The sequence below is a fragment of the Hypanus sabinus genome (assembly GCF_030144855.1).
Source record: "Hypanus sabinus isolate sHypSab1 chromosome X2 unlocalized genomic scaffold, sHypSab1.hap1 SUPER_X2_unloc_5, whole genome shotgun sequence".
Taxonomy (NCBI): domain Eukaryota; kingdom Metazoa; phylum Chordata; class Chondrichthyes; order Myliobatiformes; family Dasyatidae; genus Hypanus; species Hypanus sabinus.
The window spans coordinates 1,250,632-1,269,537 of NW_026779005.1; the positions used below are offsets into that span (position 1 = coordinate 1,250,632).

At 47.1% G+C, this 18,906-nt stretch overlaps 1 protein-coding gene across 1 annotated transcript; it reads right to left on the bottom strand.

Moving 5' to 3' along the window:
* Positions 1-3,385: 3,385 nt before the first annotated feature.
* LOC132385903 (uncharacterized) lies at positions 3,386-8,270 on the bottom strand. Its single transcript, XM_059958141.1, has 2 exons — positions 7,488-8,270; positions 3,386-4,635 (listed from the first exon to the last, which is right to left on the bottom strand). The coding sequence occupies exons 1-2, from the start codon at positions 7,512-7,514 to the stop codon at positions 3,928-3,930; spliced, it is 735 nt and encodes a 244-aa protein (XP_059814124.1). The 5' UTR covers positions 7,515-8,270; the 3' UTR covers positions 3,386-3,927.
* Between the last annotated feature and the right edge of the window lie 10,636 nt (positions 8,271-18,906).

Sequence of the window (18,906 nt, forward strand, 5' to 3'; positions counted from 1 at the left end):
GAGCGAATTCTACAGATTCGCTGTTCTCTAGCTAAAGATATTCCTCGTGCTTTCATTCTAAATGGATGCCCCTCCAATCTGAGTGTCCTCTAGTCTTACATTCTCCCACCAGAGGTATGATCCTCTCCACAACAGCTCTGTCAGAGGCATTCACCATTCGGTAGGTTTCAATCGGGTCAACCCTCATTCTGCAGACCACAAGAACCTTGAATAGCTCCAGACCGTCAAACTCCTGAATTCCCGACAGGCCCGTTGGGATTATTTTTTGGCCGGTGCAGGTTTACCTTTCGTCCGGGAACCAAGAACGGGAAGCCCGATGCTCTCTCCGGTCAATACGTTTCCGAGAAGGACCTTCCCAACCCCGAGACCATTCTTTCATCATCCTGTGTAGTGGCTGCCCTCGCCTGGGAGATCGGGTCCAGAGTCACGGAGGCCCAACGGACTCAACCTGACCCATGCATCGGATCTCCCAATCGCCTCTTTGTACTCGATTCAGCTCGATCTCAGGTTCTCCAGTGGGGGCGCACTTCTCGTTTCGCCAGTCATCCCGGGACCGATCGGACTCTGACTCTCCTGAAGAGACATTTCTGATGACCCGCCATGGACGCTGACACCCGTTCCTGTGTCTCTGCATGTTCCGTCTGCGCCCGGGGAAAAGCCTCGGTCAAAGCCCATATACAAGGTGCCGAAAGATCTGGGAAGACACACGCACGACCCTGCTTCGCTCAGCCAACCGTAAACGAAAAATTGCCCACCGCCATCGTACCCCTGCTCCTGAGTAACGACCTGGGCAGATGGTGTGGCTCTCGGCTGGAGACATTCCTCTCAAGAACGAGCCCAAGAATCTCGCCCCCCGCTTCCTGCGATCCTTCGTTTGAGAGCATTGTCAATCCCACGGCAATCCAGCTCAAACTGCCTACGTCAATGCAGATCCACCCTACAGTTCACGTCTCCCAGTTTAAACCGGTTTCTGACAGCCCCTTGTGCCCTCCGACCGAACACCCTCTACCCCTCCCCCCTCCCCCCGTATCGTCGACGACCATCCGGCGTCCACCTTCCGGTGGTTATTGAATGTTCGCCGTAGACGCAGCGTCTCCAGTACCTGGTCGACCGGGAGGGGTACGGCCCGGAAGAACGATCCTGGATTCCCAACTCCTTCATTCTGGACCCTTCTCTCATCTCGGATCCCAATTGGGACCATGCAAACGAACCTGGGGGGGGGGGGGTCGCCTGGAGTCTCCCTTTGAGGGAGGGGTACTATCATGGTTCCGTTTGGTTATTCACCTTTTACCCTCCTTTATCCCTGACATATACCCTGATTTCAGTCATTAGATTTCCAATCGCTGCTCGTTTACTTAATTACAGTACACCTGGTTTTCATCAGCGACTGTGAAATAAATACGATGGCGTCACTATCACAGGCTGCCAGTTTGTTGGTCTGTTCTGTCTCGTGTGAGACTTCGGTCCCTTGTCTGATTCAGCTCTCGTTTCAAGATAGTCCCTGTTAACCCCGTCTCCTTGTCAAGATTCCTCCGGTTTGCTGTTCTACGTTCATGTCTACGTCAGCATCCCCAACTCAGTCGACGTGCCTGTGTCCCGCACTTGGGTTCTCCTCAGTAGCCCCATGCAACAGTGAATTGTACTGATCAAACACCTCGTCCTACTGGGGTAATTGAAATTATTGTGACAGCTGCAGAAAGATATCTTGGTGTAACTGGTGTTACCAGCTTTTCTTAGGCAAAGGGCAGTGAACAGAGTTGTGAATGTGAGTTAAACATATGTGGCATATGTATTAGAAATATATCATTCAACAGGTGGGGTATTTAAGGGGTTCATTTTTACAACTTGTGTAAAATGACAGTAGTATTGCCTATTCTAAACCCGGAGCTCCCTGTCTGATCCTTCCAGTTTTGGACCAATATGGTTAACCTCTCATTTATGTAAACTTATGGACGTATAGTACTGGAACGGTTGAATTATATTTTTGAAGAGAGAGGCAATTTATCATTTTATCAGAGTATATTTTGGAAGGGGAGAATGAAGTTGGATTCAGTTTTATATTTTGAATACGATATTAGGAAAGCACAGTTAAATTATGTTGTTGCAATGACAGTACTTTTGACATTGAAAAGGCATTTAATATTTATGGAAGGAAGGACTTTTGGAAATTAGGAGAGGGGAGATTGCAGCATTTCTTTCTGTTTCTTTTGTCATTTGGAAGGTTCCTGCAAGTAAGGGTGAGAAAAATATATCCTGGTGTGTATGAGATAGCGACTGGGACCGTACAAGACCGTACTTGTAATCCTTTATTATTTAATAATATGATTAATGATATTTTCCGAGATAGCGTCGGTAAATTACTATGTACAGATGAAGGAGCTTTCTGGATTAGAGGCAGAAATTTGAATATTAGTGTATGGAGTTGTAATTATTTATTAATATCTTTGAAAAAAGGAAATAGATGACAATTTAAGCTTTCAGTAGCTAAACATAAGTTATGTGTTTTACAAATAAGATTGATTGATCTGCAGATGATTTGAACATACGATCAAACTCTTGAAGACGTGCCAGTACAAAGATTTTCAGGCATATGGGTGGACAATAAGCGGACATGGAAGCGCTACATCGTTATAATAACTGATCAATAAAAAGGAACATTAAATATTCTCAGCTGTCTATGTGGATATTCTTGGGTGTTACACGAAAATCTTTGTTAATCATTTAGAATTGTTTAATTAGAGCTGTTCTGGATTCTGACTGTGTGGCATGTATCAGCTTCATCTTCAACTTTTAAATGCTTGGATGTGATGTAAGCATAGATTTTAAGATTGTGTTGTTATGCAGTAAAGTCGTCCCATGTTTCGGTTTTACTGGGTGAACTGGGATAATTACCCTCACAATTGCGGCAGCTGAACTTGATATTAACATACCTGATTAATTTTAGGGGGCAGAGACATTATCATGTTGTTGAAAGTGTGTTAGAGGACGGGTGGGAAAACTCAGGAAGAGAGTTTTTGGTTTTGGATATCTGGGCTCTTATCACGCTTGGAGTATGGGCTTGTTGGATTATGCAATATGTCCCAGTGTCGCACTCTCAGTAACTCTACTTTGTTTTCTTTTCCCAATCACATTAGTCGATTTTAGGTTGAACAGTTTAATACAATGTAAATACCTACACAGGACTGCATAAAGTGCACAAAAACAGTGCAGGCATTACAGTAAATAATAAACAGGACAATAGGGCAAGGTGTCAGTCCAGGCTTTGGGTGTTGAGGAGACTGATGGCTTGGGGGAAGAAACTGTTACATCGTCTGGTCGTGAGAGCCCGAATGCTTCGGAGCCTTTTCCCAGACGGCAGGAAGAAGAAGAGTTTGTATGAGGGGTGCATGGGGTCCTTCATAATGCTGTTACCTTTGCGGATGCAGCGTGTAGTGTAAATGTCCGTGACAGCGGGAAGAGACACCCCGATGATCCTCTCAGCTGATCTCGCTATCCGCTGCAGGGTCTTGCGATCCGAAATGGTGCAATTTCTGAACCAGGCAGTGATGCAGCTGCTCGGGATGCTCTCAATACAACCCCTGTAGAATGTGATGAGGATGGGGGTGGGAGATGGTCTTTACTCAGCCTTCGCAGAACGTAGAGACGTTGCCGGGCTTCCTTGCTATGGAGCTGGTGTTGAGGGATCCGGTGAGATTCTCCGTCAGGTGAACACCAAGAAATTTGGTGCTCTTTACGATCTCTACCGAGGAGCCGTCAGTGTTCAGTGGGGAGTGGTTGCTCTGTGCCCTCCTGAAGTCAACGACCATCTCTTTGGTTCTGTTCACATTAAGAGACAGGTTGTTGGCTCTGCACCAGTCCGTTAGCCGGTGCACCTCCTCTCTGTAAGCTGACTCGTTGTTCTTGCTGATGAGACCCACCACGGTGGTGTCATCGGCGAACTTGATGATGTGGTTCGAGCTGTGTGTTGCAGCACAGTCGTGGGTCAGCAGAGTGAACTGCAGTGGACTGAGCACACAGCCCTGGGGCGCCCCCGTGCTCGGTGTCATGCTTTTGGAGATGCTGTACCTGATCCGGACTGACTGAGGTTTCCCAGTCAGGAAGTCTAGGATCCAGTTGCAGAGGGAGGTGTTCAGGCCCAGTGGACTCAGCTTTCCAATCAGTTTCTGAGGGATGATTGTGTTGAATGCTGAACTGATGTCTATGAACAACATGTGACCTTTTTGTCCAGGTGGAGGGTAATAGCAATGGCAGCATCTGTTGAGCGTTGGGGACGACATGCAAACTGCAGGGGTCCAGTGAGCGGGGCAGCAGTGTCTTGATATGCCTCATGACGAGCCTCTTGAAACACTGCATGATGATGGATGTAAGTGCAAAGAGACGGTAGTCATTCATGAAGGACACTGAAGACGTCTTCGGTACGGGGACGATGGTGGCGGCCTTGAAGCACGTTGGAACGGTGACGCTGCTCAGGGAGATGTTGAAGATGTCAGTGAGAACATCTGCTAGCTGGTCTGCAGGAGATGTTGTCCCGTAATTGGTGATGTCCTGGATGCCCTCCCACATGCGCCTCGTGTCGCTGCTGTCCTGGAAGTGGCTGTGGATTAGCTGGGCGTGTGCACGCTTTGCAGCTGCTTTCTGGAAATCAGAGTGCCAGCAAGATTGTAATAATGTATTAACTATTCAACCATTCCCTCCTTGCCCAGGCGTGTACAATTATGTACATAATCTATCACAATAGGTAAGAACACAGAGGGAACACAGACCTGACCTGCAGAGGCCACCCAAAAATTGGTCTGCGGTTCAAGGTGGCAAACCATGTGGGACCTCGCTCTCCTTCAGGAGCGTCCTCCTGAAACTTACGTATCTCCCCCATGTCTGGCATGTCCGTCCTTCGATTTTGTCTGATAGGAGCTTGCTGGGTTCCCGAGGTGTCTAAACGTGTGGGATTCGAGGCTGTCTGCCTGGCTGCTGAATCAGCCCTGGCATTACCCTTAGATATCTCAACAGATTCCCCAATATGGGCTGCACATTCCATAATAGACAAAACTCGAGGGAGCTGTAGAGTGCTGAGAAAGTTGTTTGCAAAGGTAGGTTAAAACGGGGTAGCCAAAACAAGTCAGGAAACCCTCAAAGCTCCGTAGTCTGTGCATAACGGGAGACTGTGTAAAAGTTCTCATTTAAATCTGTTGCTAGGATACAGGCACAAGTCAGAGTGAGCAGCTCAGCCTTCTGGTCGGACACAGCTGTTTCGAAAGAGGCTTACGTCACTGTCCCTCATTATCACACAGCCAGAACATCGATTCCTCGCTGGATTACCAGAGACCTTCCATCCTCAGAAAACGTTGCCTCGGGCTTGAGGGGGTAATGCGGAAGGGGTGGGAGAGACTGTCCTTCTTTCACGGTGATCCAAACAGTGGGGGGGGGGGGAGACTTCGTGCAGCCGACTTCATGGACTGAAATTGTCCAGAGATGTGGTACAACGTCTTGGGTTTGGTCAATATTAAAAGAGTGTCTTACCAGATGTCCCGGCTTCACCTTTGACTCCTTCCAGTATCGGAGGTGGCCCGTGGCCAAGTCTTGCAAGTCCCCCTTGGTGCTAGAGGCTTGTTTCGTCAGGGAGTAGGCAGGAAACCCACGCTCTTTAGCTTGAACCAAGGGCAAATCCTAATGGTGGTCTGGGGAAGCACGAATCCTGTCTGTTACCAAAGGAAACCTGGAACTTCGGCCAGTAATGCACTGCCCACTTTTCCTTTAGCCTCACCAGTCACGGTGACTTTGAAATTCTGTCCCTCGAGGGGTGCATAATATCAGTTTCCTCAGTTTAGCACCACATAGGGGTCACATGAGGGTCGGCCTCCGGCAGAGAGGGTTCAGACGAAGTGGAGTCCAGATTCAGTGCCCACCGCTGGAGGGGGATTCGGTAACTGGGGAAGCTGCCGGTTGTTCGCTAGTCTGTGTATAGAATCTCCACTTGCAACGGACACAGCAAGTCTCACTCTGCTAGATTACACCCCAGACTGGCGGTGGCTGTAAATGAAACCTCACACTGGGTCCCCCTGGAATTCCATATGCGTTCCGTACCAGTATTAGAGGTTTTGTCCCCAGCAAAAGTGCGTAGCGGGCCACAATTCTCTCCGATAGTCTGGTCCCAATTCCCCAGGGTTATGTTTGGACTCAAGTACTTTAGTGATGCTTACAGTTTGTTGGAGATCCCTCTCCAAGGCTTGAATAATCTGGTCAGACTGTTCATTCTCATCATGGATTCCCACCTGTAACTCCCTGAAAGGTTTGGTATCTTAATTCTGCCTTCCATTTCCGCCCCTCATCAGCTGAGAGAATCATGCAGCAGAGACTGAGTGAATCTTGTGGGGTCACATTATACATTTGTATAGAACTGCGGACATACTGAGCAATCTGTGCTGGGTTTTCTTTTCTATCGGGGGCCGGATTCATGATCATTGTCATTTCTTGAGGCTTCCAGGGTGCAGACACAGGAATCACTGAGGGCTGTCCCTCCTCCGCTGCTCATGGATTAGGCAGCATTCGGGTGGGCAATTGTCTCTGTGGAGCCATTAACTCTTGGCTTTTATTGGATTCTCCCCTCCCTGTCTCGGAATAATCCTCGGTATTCCCTTTCTGGATCTGAGGGTATAGAGAGCCTCCCCTTCCGCGCTGCTGCTGCTTTACCCGAGTGGCCACCGTATCTGAGTACTGGGCGGATTGGGGCTCGGGTGCACTCGGCCCCTGGTATGGTGGGGGGAGTACGGTGGGTGCTCATTCCTAATCACGGTCACCATCCTCAAACAGTATCGGTATCCCAAACATGGGTTCGGGATCCCTTGTTTCCCTGTCAGTTCGAACTTTAGACTGACGTTCCTGCCCTTCTCTCCTGTCTAGGCCAGCCTTGGTTTGCTGACGTTGTTTTTCCTGCTCTCGTTTTCAGCGCCCATTCACCCATTCACACTCCACCTTTAGCGTCTCCCAACCTTCTGCAGTACGTACCTCTCTCCCTTTGTCACACGCATTATCCCTCCAACTTGCTCATCATGTACTGTTCAACTTTGCATCTGCCTTATCCTTCCATTGCCTTTTCAACAATTTCCACTTCTTCCCACAGTTCATCTTCCAGATCAGATTTACTGCGTGTTCTCAAGAGGTGATATCGCCGGCTCCCGCCCAGTGGCCACATTCTTTTCCCCAATCTTTTCATTCAGCGCTGCAGTCAAAATTCACAAATCTTTTTTCTTGTCTGGAAAACTCTCACACACGTTGTGTTGGGCTGCTCTTGGCCCACTCGTATCACTCGACTCCGTACTCTCTAAGTAATTTACCCGGCACAAAGCCTCCTGCTCAATTAACAATAAGATAAATTTACCCAGCAGGCACCACGTGCTGAATTGATAAATTTATCCAGCACGTCTGTCTCCTGCCCAGTTAGTAAAATTAACCCGGTACCGCCTCCTACTCAATTAATAAAATTTGCCTACCTTATACAAGTCTTCCGACAGAGACATTCCCGATCCCGTCAAGATATGCAAGCAGCCTTCGGCGAGGAACCGTGCCTCCACAGGAACTGACGGTGAGCGACAAAAGGTGAAATACCCGTTGGGCACCTGGTCGGTCTCCACAGTCCCCGGAGTGGTCCGGCCGCTTACTCCGTCTGTCTGCTTCGCACTCTCTGTATTGGGATCCTGTTCGTGACACCCAATGTTAAACTCGGGAGACCAGTTTCCTCTCGGCACCACAGTTTATTGCATTCTCTTGCAAGAGTCTGAGACCCAGTTATCAGAGGGAAGGCATGTCAGTGCTGCCAACCATCTGACAATTGGACTCTCTCAGTCAGGTTACAGCAGTATATTCATACATAGTAAGTCCCATACATCACTGTTGCAAGCTGCTATTAGAACTGGTACGCCCACCAAGTCTGTTGGTGCAAAACTTAATGTCTTAGATAACAGAGTGCACTAACTCAAGGCTTGAATATAGATGGATATACAGTCCAGTCCTTATCAGCTATTCCCTTTGCAAGGTCCTGACTTCATTCCAGACCGATGTTCATTGCTGACCTTATCGATGAGTCCTGACTCAAACACGAGTACAATATATATTATCAAATTCTCAATGTCCCTCTGACAATTAAAAGGAAACCAGTATAAGCCATTGAGTTTCTTAACTGCTGAAGACAGAGTTTACTTTAGTTCAAAAATTCCTGTTCAGTCCCAATTATTCTTTTATCTAGAGGTTACTTAGGTTCAAAATAATTTTTTATATATCCGCATTTCCCGTGAATGGCCTCTCCCCAGTGTGAACAAACTGATGTTCTTTCAGCTGAGCTGAATCGGTGAATCCCTTCCCACACTCTGGGCAGATGAATGGTTTCTCCCCAGTGTGAATTCGCTGGTGTCTCAGGAGTTGAGAAGAACGACTGAATCCTTTCCCACATTCAGAGCAGTTGAATGGCCTCTCCCCAGTGTGGACTCGCTGATGTAACTTCAGTTGAGATGACTGAGAAAATCCCTTCCCACATTCAGAGCAGATGAACGGCTTCTCCCCAGTGTGGACTCGCTGATGCTCCTTCAGTTGAGATGACTGTGTGAATCCTTTCCCACATTCAGAGCATATGAATGGTTTCTCCTCACTGTGATCTAACTGGTGTGTTAATAGACTAAAACGCCGAGTGAATCCTTTCCCACAGTCTGAGCAGGTGAACGGCCTCTCCACAGTGTGAACAAACTGATGTTCTTTCAGATGAACTGAATCGGTGAATCCCTTCCCACATTCTGAGCAGATGAATGGTTTCTCCCCAGTGTGAATTTGCTGGTGTCTCAGGAGTTGAGATGAACGAATGAATCCTTTCCCACATTCTGAGCAGCTGAACGGCCTCTCACCAGTGTGAACTCGCTGATGTACCTTCAGTTCAGATGACTGAGCAAATCCCTTCCCACATTCAGAGCAAGTGAACGGCCTCTCCCCAGTGTGGACTCGCTGATGTAACTTCAGTTGAGCTGTTTGGGCAAATCGTTTCCCACATTCAGAGCATATGAATGGCTTCTCTCCAGTGTGGACTCGCTGGTGTCTGTGTAGATTGGACGAGTGAGTGAATCCCTTCCCACAGTCAGAGCAGGTGAACGGCCTCTCACTAGTGTGAACTCGCTGATGTAACTTCAGTTCAAATGACCGAGCAAATCCTTTCCCACAGTCAGAGCAGGTGAATGGCTTCTCTCCCGTATGAACTCGCTGATGTGACTTCAGTTCAGATGACTGAGCGAATCCTTTCCCACATTCAGAGCATGTGAATGGCTTCTCCCCAGTGTGAACTCGCTGATGTCTCTGTAGGTTGGACGAGTGAGTGAATCCCTTCCCACAGTCTGCGCAGGTGAATGGCATCTCCCGAGTGTGAACTCGCTGATGTGACTTCAGTACAGATGACCGAGCGAATCCTTTCCCACATTCTGAGCAAATGAATGGCTTCTCCCCAGTGTGGACTCGCTGATGGGACTTCAGTTCAGATGACTGAGTAAATACCTTCCCACATTCAGAGCAGATAAATGGCTTCTCCCCAGTGTGAACTCGCTGGTGTCTGTGCAGGTTGGACGAGTGAGTGAATCCCTTCCCACAGTCTGAGCAGGTGAATGGCCTCTCCCCAGTGTGAACTCGCTGATGTACCTTCAGTTCAGATTACCGAGCAAATCATTTTCCACATTCAGAGCAAGTGAATGGCTTCTCCCCAGTGTGGACTCGCTGATGCTCCTTCAGTTGAGATGACTGGGTGAATCCCTTCCCACAGTCTGAGCATGTGAATGGCATCTCCCTAGTGTGAACTAACTGACGTTGCAGCAGGTGAATCGACTGAGTGAATCTCTTCCCACAGTCTGAGCAGGTGAATGGCCTCTTCTCAGTGTGAACTCACTGCTGTTCATTCAGTTGAGATGATTGAGTTAACCCGTTTCCCCTATTCAGAGCATGTGAATGGCATCTCCCTAGTGTGAACTAACTGATGTTGCAGCAGGTGATTTGACTCCTTTCAGGAGCAGGAGAATGGCCTCTCCCCAGTGTGAACTCGCTGGTGTCTATGTAGTGTGGACGAATGAGTGAATATCTTCCCCTATTCAGAGCAGGTGAATGGCTTCTCCCCGGTGTGAACTCATTGGTGTCACTGTGGTCTGGTTGAGTGTGTGAATGTCTTCCCACCATCCGAGCAGGACAATGTCCTCTCACTGGTGAACTTTAGGATATATCTTCAGCATCGACAATGGAACGAATTGCTTCCCACTTGCAGAACAGGTGGAACATCTCACTGTGGTGTGAACTTGCTGATGTATCTTCAGGCTCGATGACTGAGTAGTTCCCCTCCCTCACACAGAGCAGGTGAATGGCCTCTCCCCACTGTGAACTCACCGGTGTGTCTGTGGTTAGGCTGTGAGTGAATCCCCTCCCACACTGAGAGAAGGATAATGATATCTCACTGCGATCAATTCTCTGCAATTCAGACAGTCAGACGTTCGAATCCCTTCTACAATCAATGCAGTAGAACTGATCTCCAGTGAACAAATGCTGGTGTGTTCTCAGCACCCCGGTTCATGTGGATTTCACTGAGTTACAACAGAATGCTTGATTTCAGTGACAGAACACATTACCAGATGTTATGAGATAATTCTTCATCTCTGTGGATCGACAACAGAGGTGTTGGTGTTACAAAGAAAATATTTGGTCACTCCTTAAATATCCAGTCATTCAGCAAAACTGATGTGTTGTTGTGTTTGAGATTCCCATGCACAAGTGTTCTGCCATTTCAAACCTGTAAAAATATTTGCAAAAGACATCAATGGGAGAAGGAGAGTATTTCAGGAGAGATTATAGTCTGTGGTGAGAACATAAGAAATAGGAGCAGGAGTTGGCCGTCCGGCCCGTCGAGCCTGCTCCAACATTTAATAAGAACATGCCTGATCTGGCGATGGACATCTCCACCTACCTGCCTTTTCCCCATAACCCTTAATTCCCCTACTATGCCAAAATCTATCCAACCTGATTTGAAGACAGAATACAATATTATGTTAGGACTCTTGGCAGTGTGGAGGATCAGCGAGATATTGGGGTCCATGTCAATTTTACAATTAAAGCTGCAGCGCTGATTGTCATTGTTGTTAAGAAGGTCTTCATCAACCATGGAACTGAATTCACGGGTGGTGAGGTAATGTTGCAGCTGTACAAGACCTGATTTATACCCCACTTCGAGTATTCTGTTCAGTTTCCTTATTACAGGAAGGATGTGGATACTATAGAAAGAGTGCAGAGGAGATTTACAAGGATGTTGCATGGATTGGAGAACATGCCTTATGACAATAGGTTGAGTGAACTTTGTAGCGAAGGAGGATGAGAGGTGACCTGATAGAGGTGTAAAAGATGATGAGAGGCATTGATCGTGTGGACAGCCAGAGGCTTTTTCCTGGGGCTGAATTGGCAAACACAAGGGGCATTGTTTTAAGGTGCTTGGTCGATTGGAATGTCATAGATAGGTTTCTCACACAGAGTAGCAGGTGTATGGAATACACAGTCAGCGATGACAGTACAGACAGATACTATGCAGTCTTTTGAGAGATTCAGATAACTTCATGGAGCTCAGAATACACAGAGTGCAATGCAGTTGGGAAATAGGAGGCAGTTTCTGGAATAGGTTACATGGACGGCACACTGTGTATTATATTGTAGATTTCCATGTTTCCATAAGCACTCATCTTCTAACAAGGCTCGGATCAGACACTCTGACTGACCATCAAATTATCTGACTATATCCCTGTCTTTATGAGAATGGGCAGTTTCTGACTTCAATCAACCTGTGACTTGGCCCAATTTGTCTCTCTCCTTCGGGATTATTTCAAGTTCTGGTCATGTTCCACAATACTACAAAGATCACGTGTTACTGCATGTACGATCCTGGAGATTTACTAATTACTTGGATCGCCCCCCCCCCCCATCTGCTGATTGACAGTGATGAACCCATCGATGGCAATGCCAATGAATATATAGTGGAGGGCAGTGGTTATTCTCATTGGAGTGCGGCACCTTTGTGATCTGAAAGCCAGAAGTCACTTGTCATCGAGGCAAAGGTGTTTCATATCGTTATTGACCCAGAGAGAACTAAATCCGATGGAAGGTTTTATTTCCGTACAGCACTAATTGACATTATCACTGACTGGAAGGTAAACTCTTCAACCGAGCTTAACTAGGAACTATATTTTCGTTCGGAGTTCATAATCCTCGGATTTACATAGTGGAGCATGGCGACGTTCAGGAGATACATCCGCTTGCACTTCCTTCGAATGTACGGAACAACACCGGTACTATCGCCCATGGCTGCCTCTTTACCCAGAAACCCTCACGAAGAGAAACCTCCCGGTGTTGTTGGGTTGGTTGTGGGCTGGGCTGAGAGGTTGGAAGGTGGTGGTGCATGTGTGAATGTGGTTTGGAAATTGTTGAGGGAAAGAGAGTGGGGAAGGAGCGGGAATTGCTGGGAGGGGGTTGCCTGGGTCTGGTAATGGCAGACAAGGTGAGAGGAGGGGCTGAGGGAAAGAGAGTGGGGAAGGAGTGGGAATTGCTGGGAGCGGGTTGCCTGGGTCTGGTAATGGCAGACAAGGTGAGAGGAGGGACTGAGGGAAAGAGAGTGGAGAAGGAGTGAGATAGGGATTTGGGAGCAGAGGTAGGCAGCTGGGGAGAAATGGATTATTGTGAAGGGAGAAACAAAAAGGAATAAGGAGATAGTGAGGGGATGGATGAATGAAAACCAAGACAAAGGGAATAAAAGAATAAGAAATGACAGTGGAGAGAGTGCTGAAAGTAAGGAAGATGAACAAGTTGAGAGGGGAGGTGTTGGGTTTAATGAGAAGGCTCAAGGACACATGAAGAAAATTAACCCGTTTGTGCTAACAACAACTCTGGCAAATAAGGTAGGGGAAATAGTATTTGCAAAAGTCTTTAATGATGGCAATCTATTGGTAAGATGTGCGAATGAGGAACAACTTGAGAAAGCACTCAAGCTAAAAGAGATAGGAAAATGCAAGGTGGAATATACAGGGAGGGTGGGAGCACGAAATGGTGGTTGTAAAGGAGTGATCACAGGTGTACCAATGAGTATAAACATGGAAGAGTTGAAGAGGAATATCAAAGGGGGTAAAGTAATTAATGTTCTAAGACTGAAAACAACAAAGGAGGGAATGAAAAAGGAAAGTGAAACAGTATTGATTGAATCTGAAGAAGCAAGAGTGCCAAGTAAAGTTTTCCTGGGTTTCATGAGTTACCCAGTAAGGGTATATGTGCCAAAGCCATTGAGGTGCTATAATTATCAAAGGTTTGGACACATAGCTAAAAACTGTAAAAGGCAGAGGAGATGTGCCAGATGTGGGGATGTTCATGAATATGGAAAGTGCGGAACAGGAGTGCAACCAAAATGCTGTAATTGTGGAGGAGCTCATAATGTGGCATATAGTGGGTGTGAGGTTATGAGACGGGAGAATAAAATTCAAGAAATAAGAGTGAAAAGAAAGATCACTTATGCAGAAGCTGTAAGAATGTCATGAGAACAGAATAATGCTCCTAATGACCAGAGAGCAACTGGGATGCAAGAGATGCAGCGAAGAGTAAATGACAGGATTTATGTGGAAAAAAAAGCTCCAGTAACATTCTTTGCAGGAGTCATTAATTGTAAGGCAGAGGTAAAGTCAAAAAGTGACAAAATTCTGCTGGTGGTCAAGGCAGCAGTAAACCATTTAGTGTTAGTAGGACTGACATGGGAAGAAGTCAGGGAGAACCTCACTAATTAGTCAAGCCAGGACGTGTCATAGCTTGGTTAGTACTCATAATGGTGATTCTTTTGAATGGAATGCAGGGAGTTTACTGGCCAATGGCCAGGAATTTAAGGAATTTATTAAGGAAATGGTTGTAAAATCAGATGCAGTGTGTATTCAGGAAACTTGGTTGAAACCAGCTTTTGACTTTGTGGTACATGGGTATACAATGATAAAAAAAAATAAAAATCTAGTGGGAGGAGGAGGTTGTGCTATGTTAATCAAGCAAGGTATACCATATAGAGTACTGGAAAAAGGAGACGATCAGGAATACATAGTGGTGAAAATATGGGAGAGAGAGGAGGGAGTGGTTATAATTAACTACTACAATCCATGTAAAAGGTTGGATTTGGACAGCCTAATAAGGATACAAGGACAAAATAGACATAAAGTAGTGCGGTGTTCAGATTTCACTGCTCACAGCACAATATGGGGGATCCGATTACAGATTCAAATGGAACTGTAATTGAAAATTTGATGGAAGAAAGGGATTTGGTATGTATGAATGATGGGAGAGGAACAAGGATAAACATAACAACAGGAACTGAGTCGGTATTAGATATTACGTTAGTGTCTTGGCTGGCATCAGTAACTGGTGAGTTTGGACTGCTTCAACAGTAGGTAGTGATCTCTACCCAGTTTTATGTTCAGTGGGTGAAAGAGTTGAAATAATACCAGGTGGGGTAGTCCCAAAGTGGGTGTTTGGAAAAGCAGATTGAGGTAAGTTCCAGAAGTTAACTGAAGAAACATTGACAAGGATTGACATTTCTGGAGATATAGATGAATTAAACAGTCAGGTGACTTCAGCAATTATTATGGCAGCAGAAGGATTTATACCCAGGACTAAAAATAGGATGAATAGAAAAATAGTGCCATGGTGGGCAGAGGAATGTTGTCAGGCTGTAAAAAACAGAAATAGAGCATTCAGGCTAGTTAAAAGAACCCATAATATGCAGCATTTGATTCAATATAAGAAGGCACAGGCAGTGGTGAGAAGTATACGTCAAGCTAAAAGGGCAAGTTGGAGGAGTTTTTGCAACAAAATAGGAAGAACAACGCCTATGGGAGAGGAATGGGGAATGATTAAGAGGATGGGGGGCGATAGAAGGGATTGGGAGTATCCAGTAATGATATCTGAGGAGGAAACAGCAGTCTCCAGCAGGGATAAGGCTGAGATCATGGTCAAGTCATTTGTAAAGATACACAGTTCAGAAGATTTCTCTGAAGAAGGGAGAAGGAGAAGGGAAAGAACAATGAGTCAATACCCAGGTGCGTTAAACAGGAGGGAAGAAACAGATGATATAACTGATGATCCATTTACTTCGGCAGAAATGGTGAGAGCAATAAAGACATCGAGACCAACCTCCCCAGGGAAAGATCTAATACGCTACATTATGCTAAAAAATCTAGGAGATGGAGCGCTCTTGAAGTTTCTGCATTTTTACAACAGAGTGTGGGAGGAGGGAAGATTGCCAAGTGCATGGAAAGAAGCAGTAGTAATTCCAATAAGGAAACCTGGCAAGGATCCGTCAAAACCCACTAGCTACAGGCCAATAGCACTAACATCAAATATATGTAAGGCAATGGAAAGGATGATAACTGAAAGGTTATCATATGATCTTGAGAAGAGAGGATTGCTGGAAAGTTATCAGAGTGGTTTTAGGAAGGGAAGGAATTCCATGGACTCAGTGATAAGGTTAGAGACTGAAATAAAGGCCCAGGCAAGTAAAGAATCAGTAGTAGCAGTGTTTTTTGACATTGAAAAACCCTATGATATGATGCGAAAGGAAGGATTATTAATTAAACTACACAAGATGGGGGTTGGAGGGAGAGTTTTTAATTGGATTAAAGATTTTTTGTTTGGTAGAAAAATTCAAGTTCGGATTACATCAGAATTGTCAATACAGTCCACAGTGGGAAATGGCACACCTCAGGGTAGTGTGATTAGCCTGTTACTTTTCATCATCATGATCAATGATGTCTTCACAAAGGTACCAGTGGATATAGGTAGGTCACTGTTTGCAGATGATGGGGCATGTGGAAAAGAGGCAGGAACACGGAGCATATAATCAGGAAACTACAAGGAGCAATTGATTAAGTAGTAGAGTGTGGTTATGATTGGGGATGTAGATTTTCAGTGGAAAAAACTCAAACTGTATTTTTCACTAGGAAAAGAATTGAAGTAGGGAAGAAGTTAAGGATGTATGGGATTGAATTAGAAAGGGTTGGATCATTTAAATTTCTGGGAGTTTTATTTGATTCACGATTAACATGGGCAGACCATATCAGAGAAGTTGATGAGAATTGTAAAAAAGTAATAAACGTGATGAGCTGTTTGACTGCTAGGGAATGGGGAGCAAGTTGTTCAGCATTGAAGAGAATGTATGTGGCTTTAGTAAGATCTGTGTTGGATTATGGAAGTGTAGCATATGGATCAGCAGCTAGGTCTCTTATAATGAAACTGGATGTGATTCAGGCTCAGGTTTTGAAAGTGTGCAGTGGGTCTTTTAAAACATCACCAGTATCAGCCCTGCAGGTAGAAATGGGAACAATGCCTTTGGTATTGAGAAGGACGTAATTGATGGCAAACTACTGGGTTAATTTGCAGTGACTCAATGATTCTCACCCTTCTTAATGAGTGTTGCAGGAGTCCTGGGAAAATGGGTGGTTACAGAGGGAAAACTTTAGTCACGTAGGGAATGATATTGCTAGATCATGTGGAGTGTTTGATTTAAGGATAAGTCCTTCAGTAGTTTATCCAGTTGTAGCTCCATGGAAGCTGGTATGGCCTGACGTAGACGGGCATTTGTTAGAGGGAAAAAGGAAAGGAAAGTATAGAACTGATTTGGTAAGTGCATTTAACTGTTATGTGATGGAAAAGTATAGTGATTATACTCAGGTCTATACAGATGGTGCTAAGGAACCTGAGACCAGAGTGACAGGGTTTGGGGTGGCTATACCAGCAAAAGCAATTGCAATCAGCAGAAGAACATCTGATAAGTTAGCGGTGTGTCCAGTGGAGATGATGGCAGTGTTGGTTGCATTGTGATGGGTGGAGAAATCTAAACTAGTCAAAGCATTGATATGCTCAGATTCATCTTCAGTACTGGCGAGTTTAAGGTCTTCTCACTCAAACAGCCGGCAAGATGTACCTCATGAAGTCCTTCAGTCAGTCACAACAGTTCCAAATCAGGGAGGTCAGGTTAAATTTCTATGGGTTCCAGCTCATGTAGGGGTTAAAGGGCAACAAAAGGGTGGATGAGTTGGCAAAGAGGGCAATAAAGAAAGAAATTATAGAAATGCACATTAGTATTAGTAAAGCAGAGGTTAAGTGTGTAATCGGGGAAAAAATTAACCGAATGTGGCAAGAAAGATGGGACAGGGAGGGGAAAGGGAGGCATTTATATCAAATACATAAAAGTGTTGCAGGTTCTAGGGTAGGAAGTAGATACAGAAGAGAGGAAATTGTGTGGACAAGGTTAAGGTTGGGGCACCGTGCACTAAACCAAACACTGAAATTGGTAGGAAAACACCAGACAGGACTGTGTGAGCAATGTCAGGAAGAGGAGTCAGTAGAACATGTAGTTCTGAGTTGCAGGAAGTATGGGATACAGAGAGAGATGATGAGAATTAATCTAAGGGAATTGGGGGTGCAGGAATTCACATTAAAAGGGTTGCTGGCCATGGGTGGGAGAACACAGGTCAGGGTATTTTTAGCTTTCTTAAGGGGTACAGGGTTTTTTATAGGATGTGATGGATAAACAGAAATAGGGTACCAGGATGGGGAGGATAAAGTGTAGGTTAGGGTATGTGTATGTGTGCGATTGGGTGAAGGGATTTAGAATGTGAGTCCATCGCATACTCCGGAGCAGAAGGTGGCGGTAATGCCCCATTAAGCTGGGGAGGGGGAGGGGAATGGGGAGAGGGAGAGAGAGGGTGAGAGAGGGTGGGAGAGAGTGGGTGAGAGCGGGAGGGAGGGTGAGAGAGTGAGGGAGGGTGAGAGAGGGAGGGAGGGAGAGAGAGGGAGGGAGGGAGAGAGAGGGGGAGGGAGAGAGGGGGAGGGAGAGAGAGGGGGAGGGAGAGAGAGAGGGAGAGAGAGGGAGGGAGGGAGAGAGAGGGGGAGGGAGAGAGGGGGAGGGAGAGAGAGGGGGAGGGAGAGGGGGAGGGAGAGAGAGGGAGGGAGGGAGGGAGGGAGGGAGAGGGGGGGAGGGAGGGGGGAGAGAGGGGGGGAGGGAGGGGGGAGAGAGAGGGGGAGGGAGGGAGAGAGAGGGTGAGAGAGGGAGGAAGGGAGAGAGGTGGGAGGGAGGGAGAGAGAGAGGGAGGGAGGGAGGGAGAGAGGGTGAGAGAGGGAGGGAGGGAGAGAGGGGGGAGGGAGGGAGAGAGGGGGGAGGGAGGGAGAGAGAGGGGGAGGGAGGGAGGGAGAGAGGGTGAGAGAGGGAGGGAGGGAGAGAGGGGGAGGGAGGGAGAGAGAGGGGAGGGAGGGAGGGAGGATGGAGGGAGAGAGAGGGGGAGGGAGGGAGGTAGAGAGGGGGGAGGGAGGGAGAGAGAGGGAGAGGGAGGGAGGGAGAGAGGGTGAGAGAGGGAGAGAGGGTGAGAGAGGGAGGGAGAGAGGGGGGAGGGCTGGAGAGAGAGGGGAGGGAGGGAGAGAGAGGGGAGGGAGGGAGGGAGAGAGAGGGGGTGGGAGAGAGAGGGGGAGGGAGGGAGAGAGAAGAGGGTGAGAGAGGGAGGGAGGGAGAGAGGGGGAGGGAGGGAGGGAGGGAGAGAGAGTGGGTGGGAGGGAGGGAGAGAGAGGGGGAGGGAGAGAGGGTGAGAGAGGGAGGGAGGGAGAGAGAGGGGGAGGGAGAGAGAAACCTCCCTGGCCGCATCGAATGCGCATGCGCCGCAAAATAAGCGGCGGCGGCACCAACGCCGGGGAGTCGAAATCTCTCCGGGGCCGGGTACGGATCATGGGGCTGAGAGAGAGGGAGAGGACCAGGAGCATCGCGGGGTGCAGCACCGGTGTTGCTGGAAATCACAGTAACTGTCCTTCGGTCGCGTTTCAGACGCCGGTGAATCAGAACCCGGC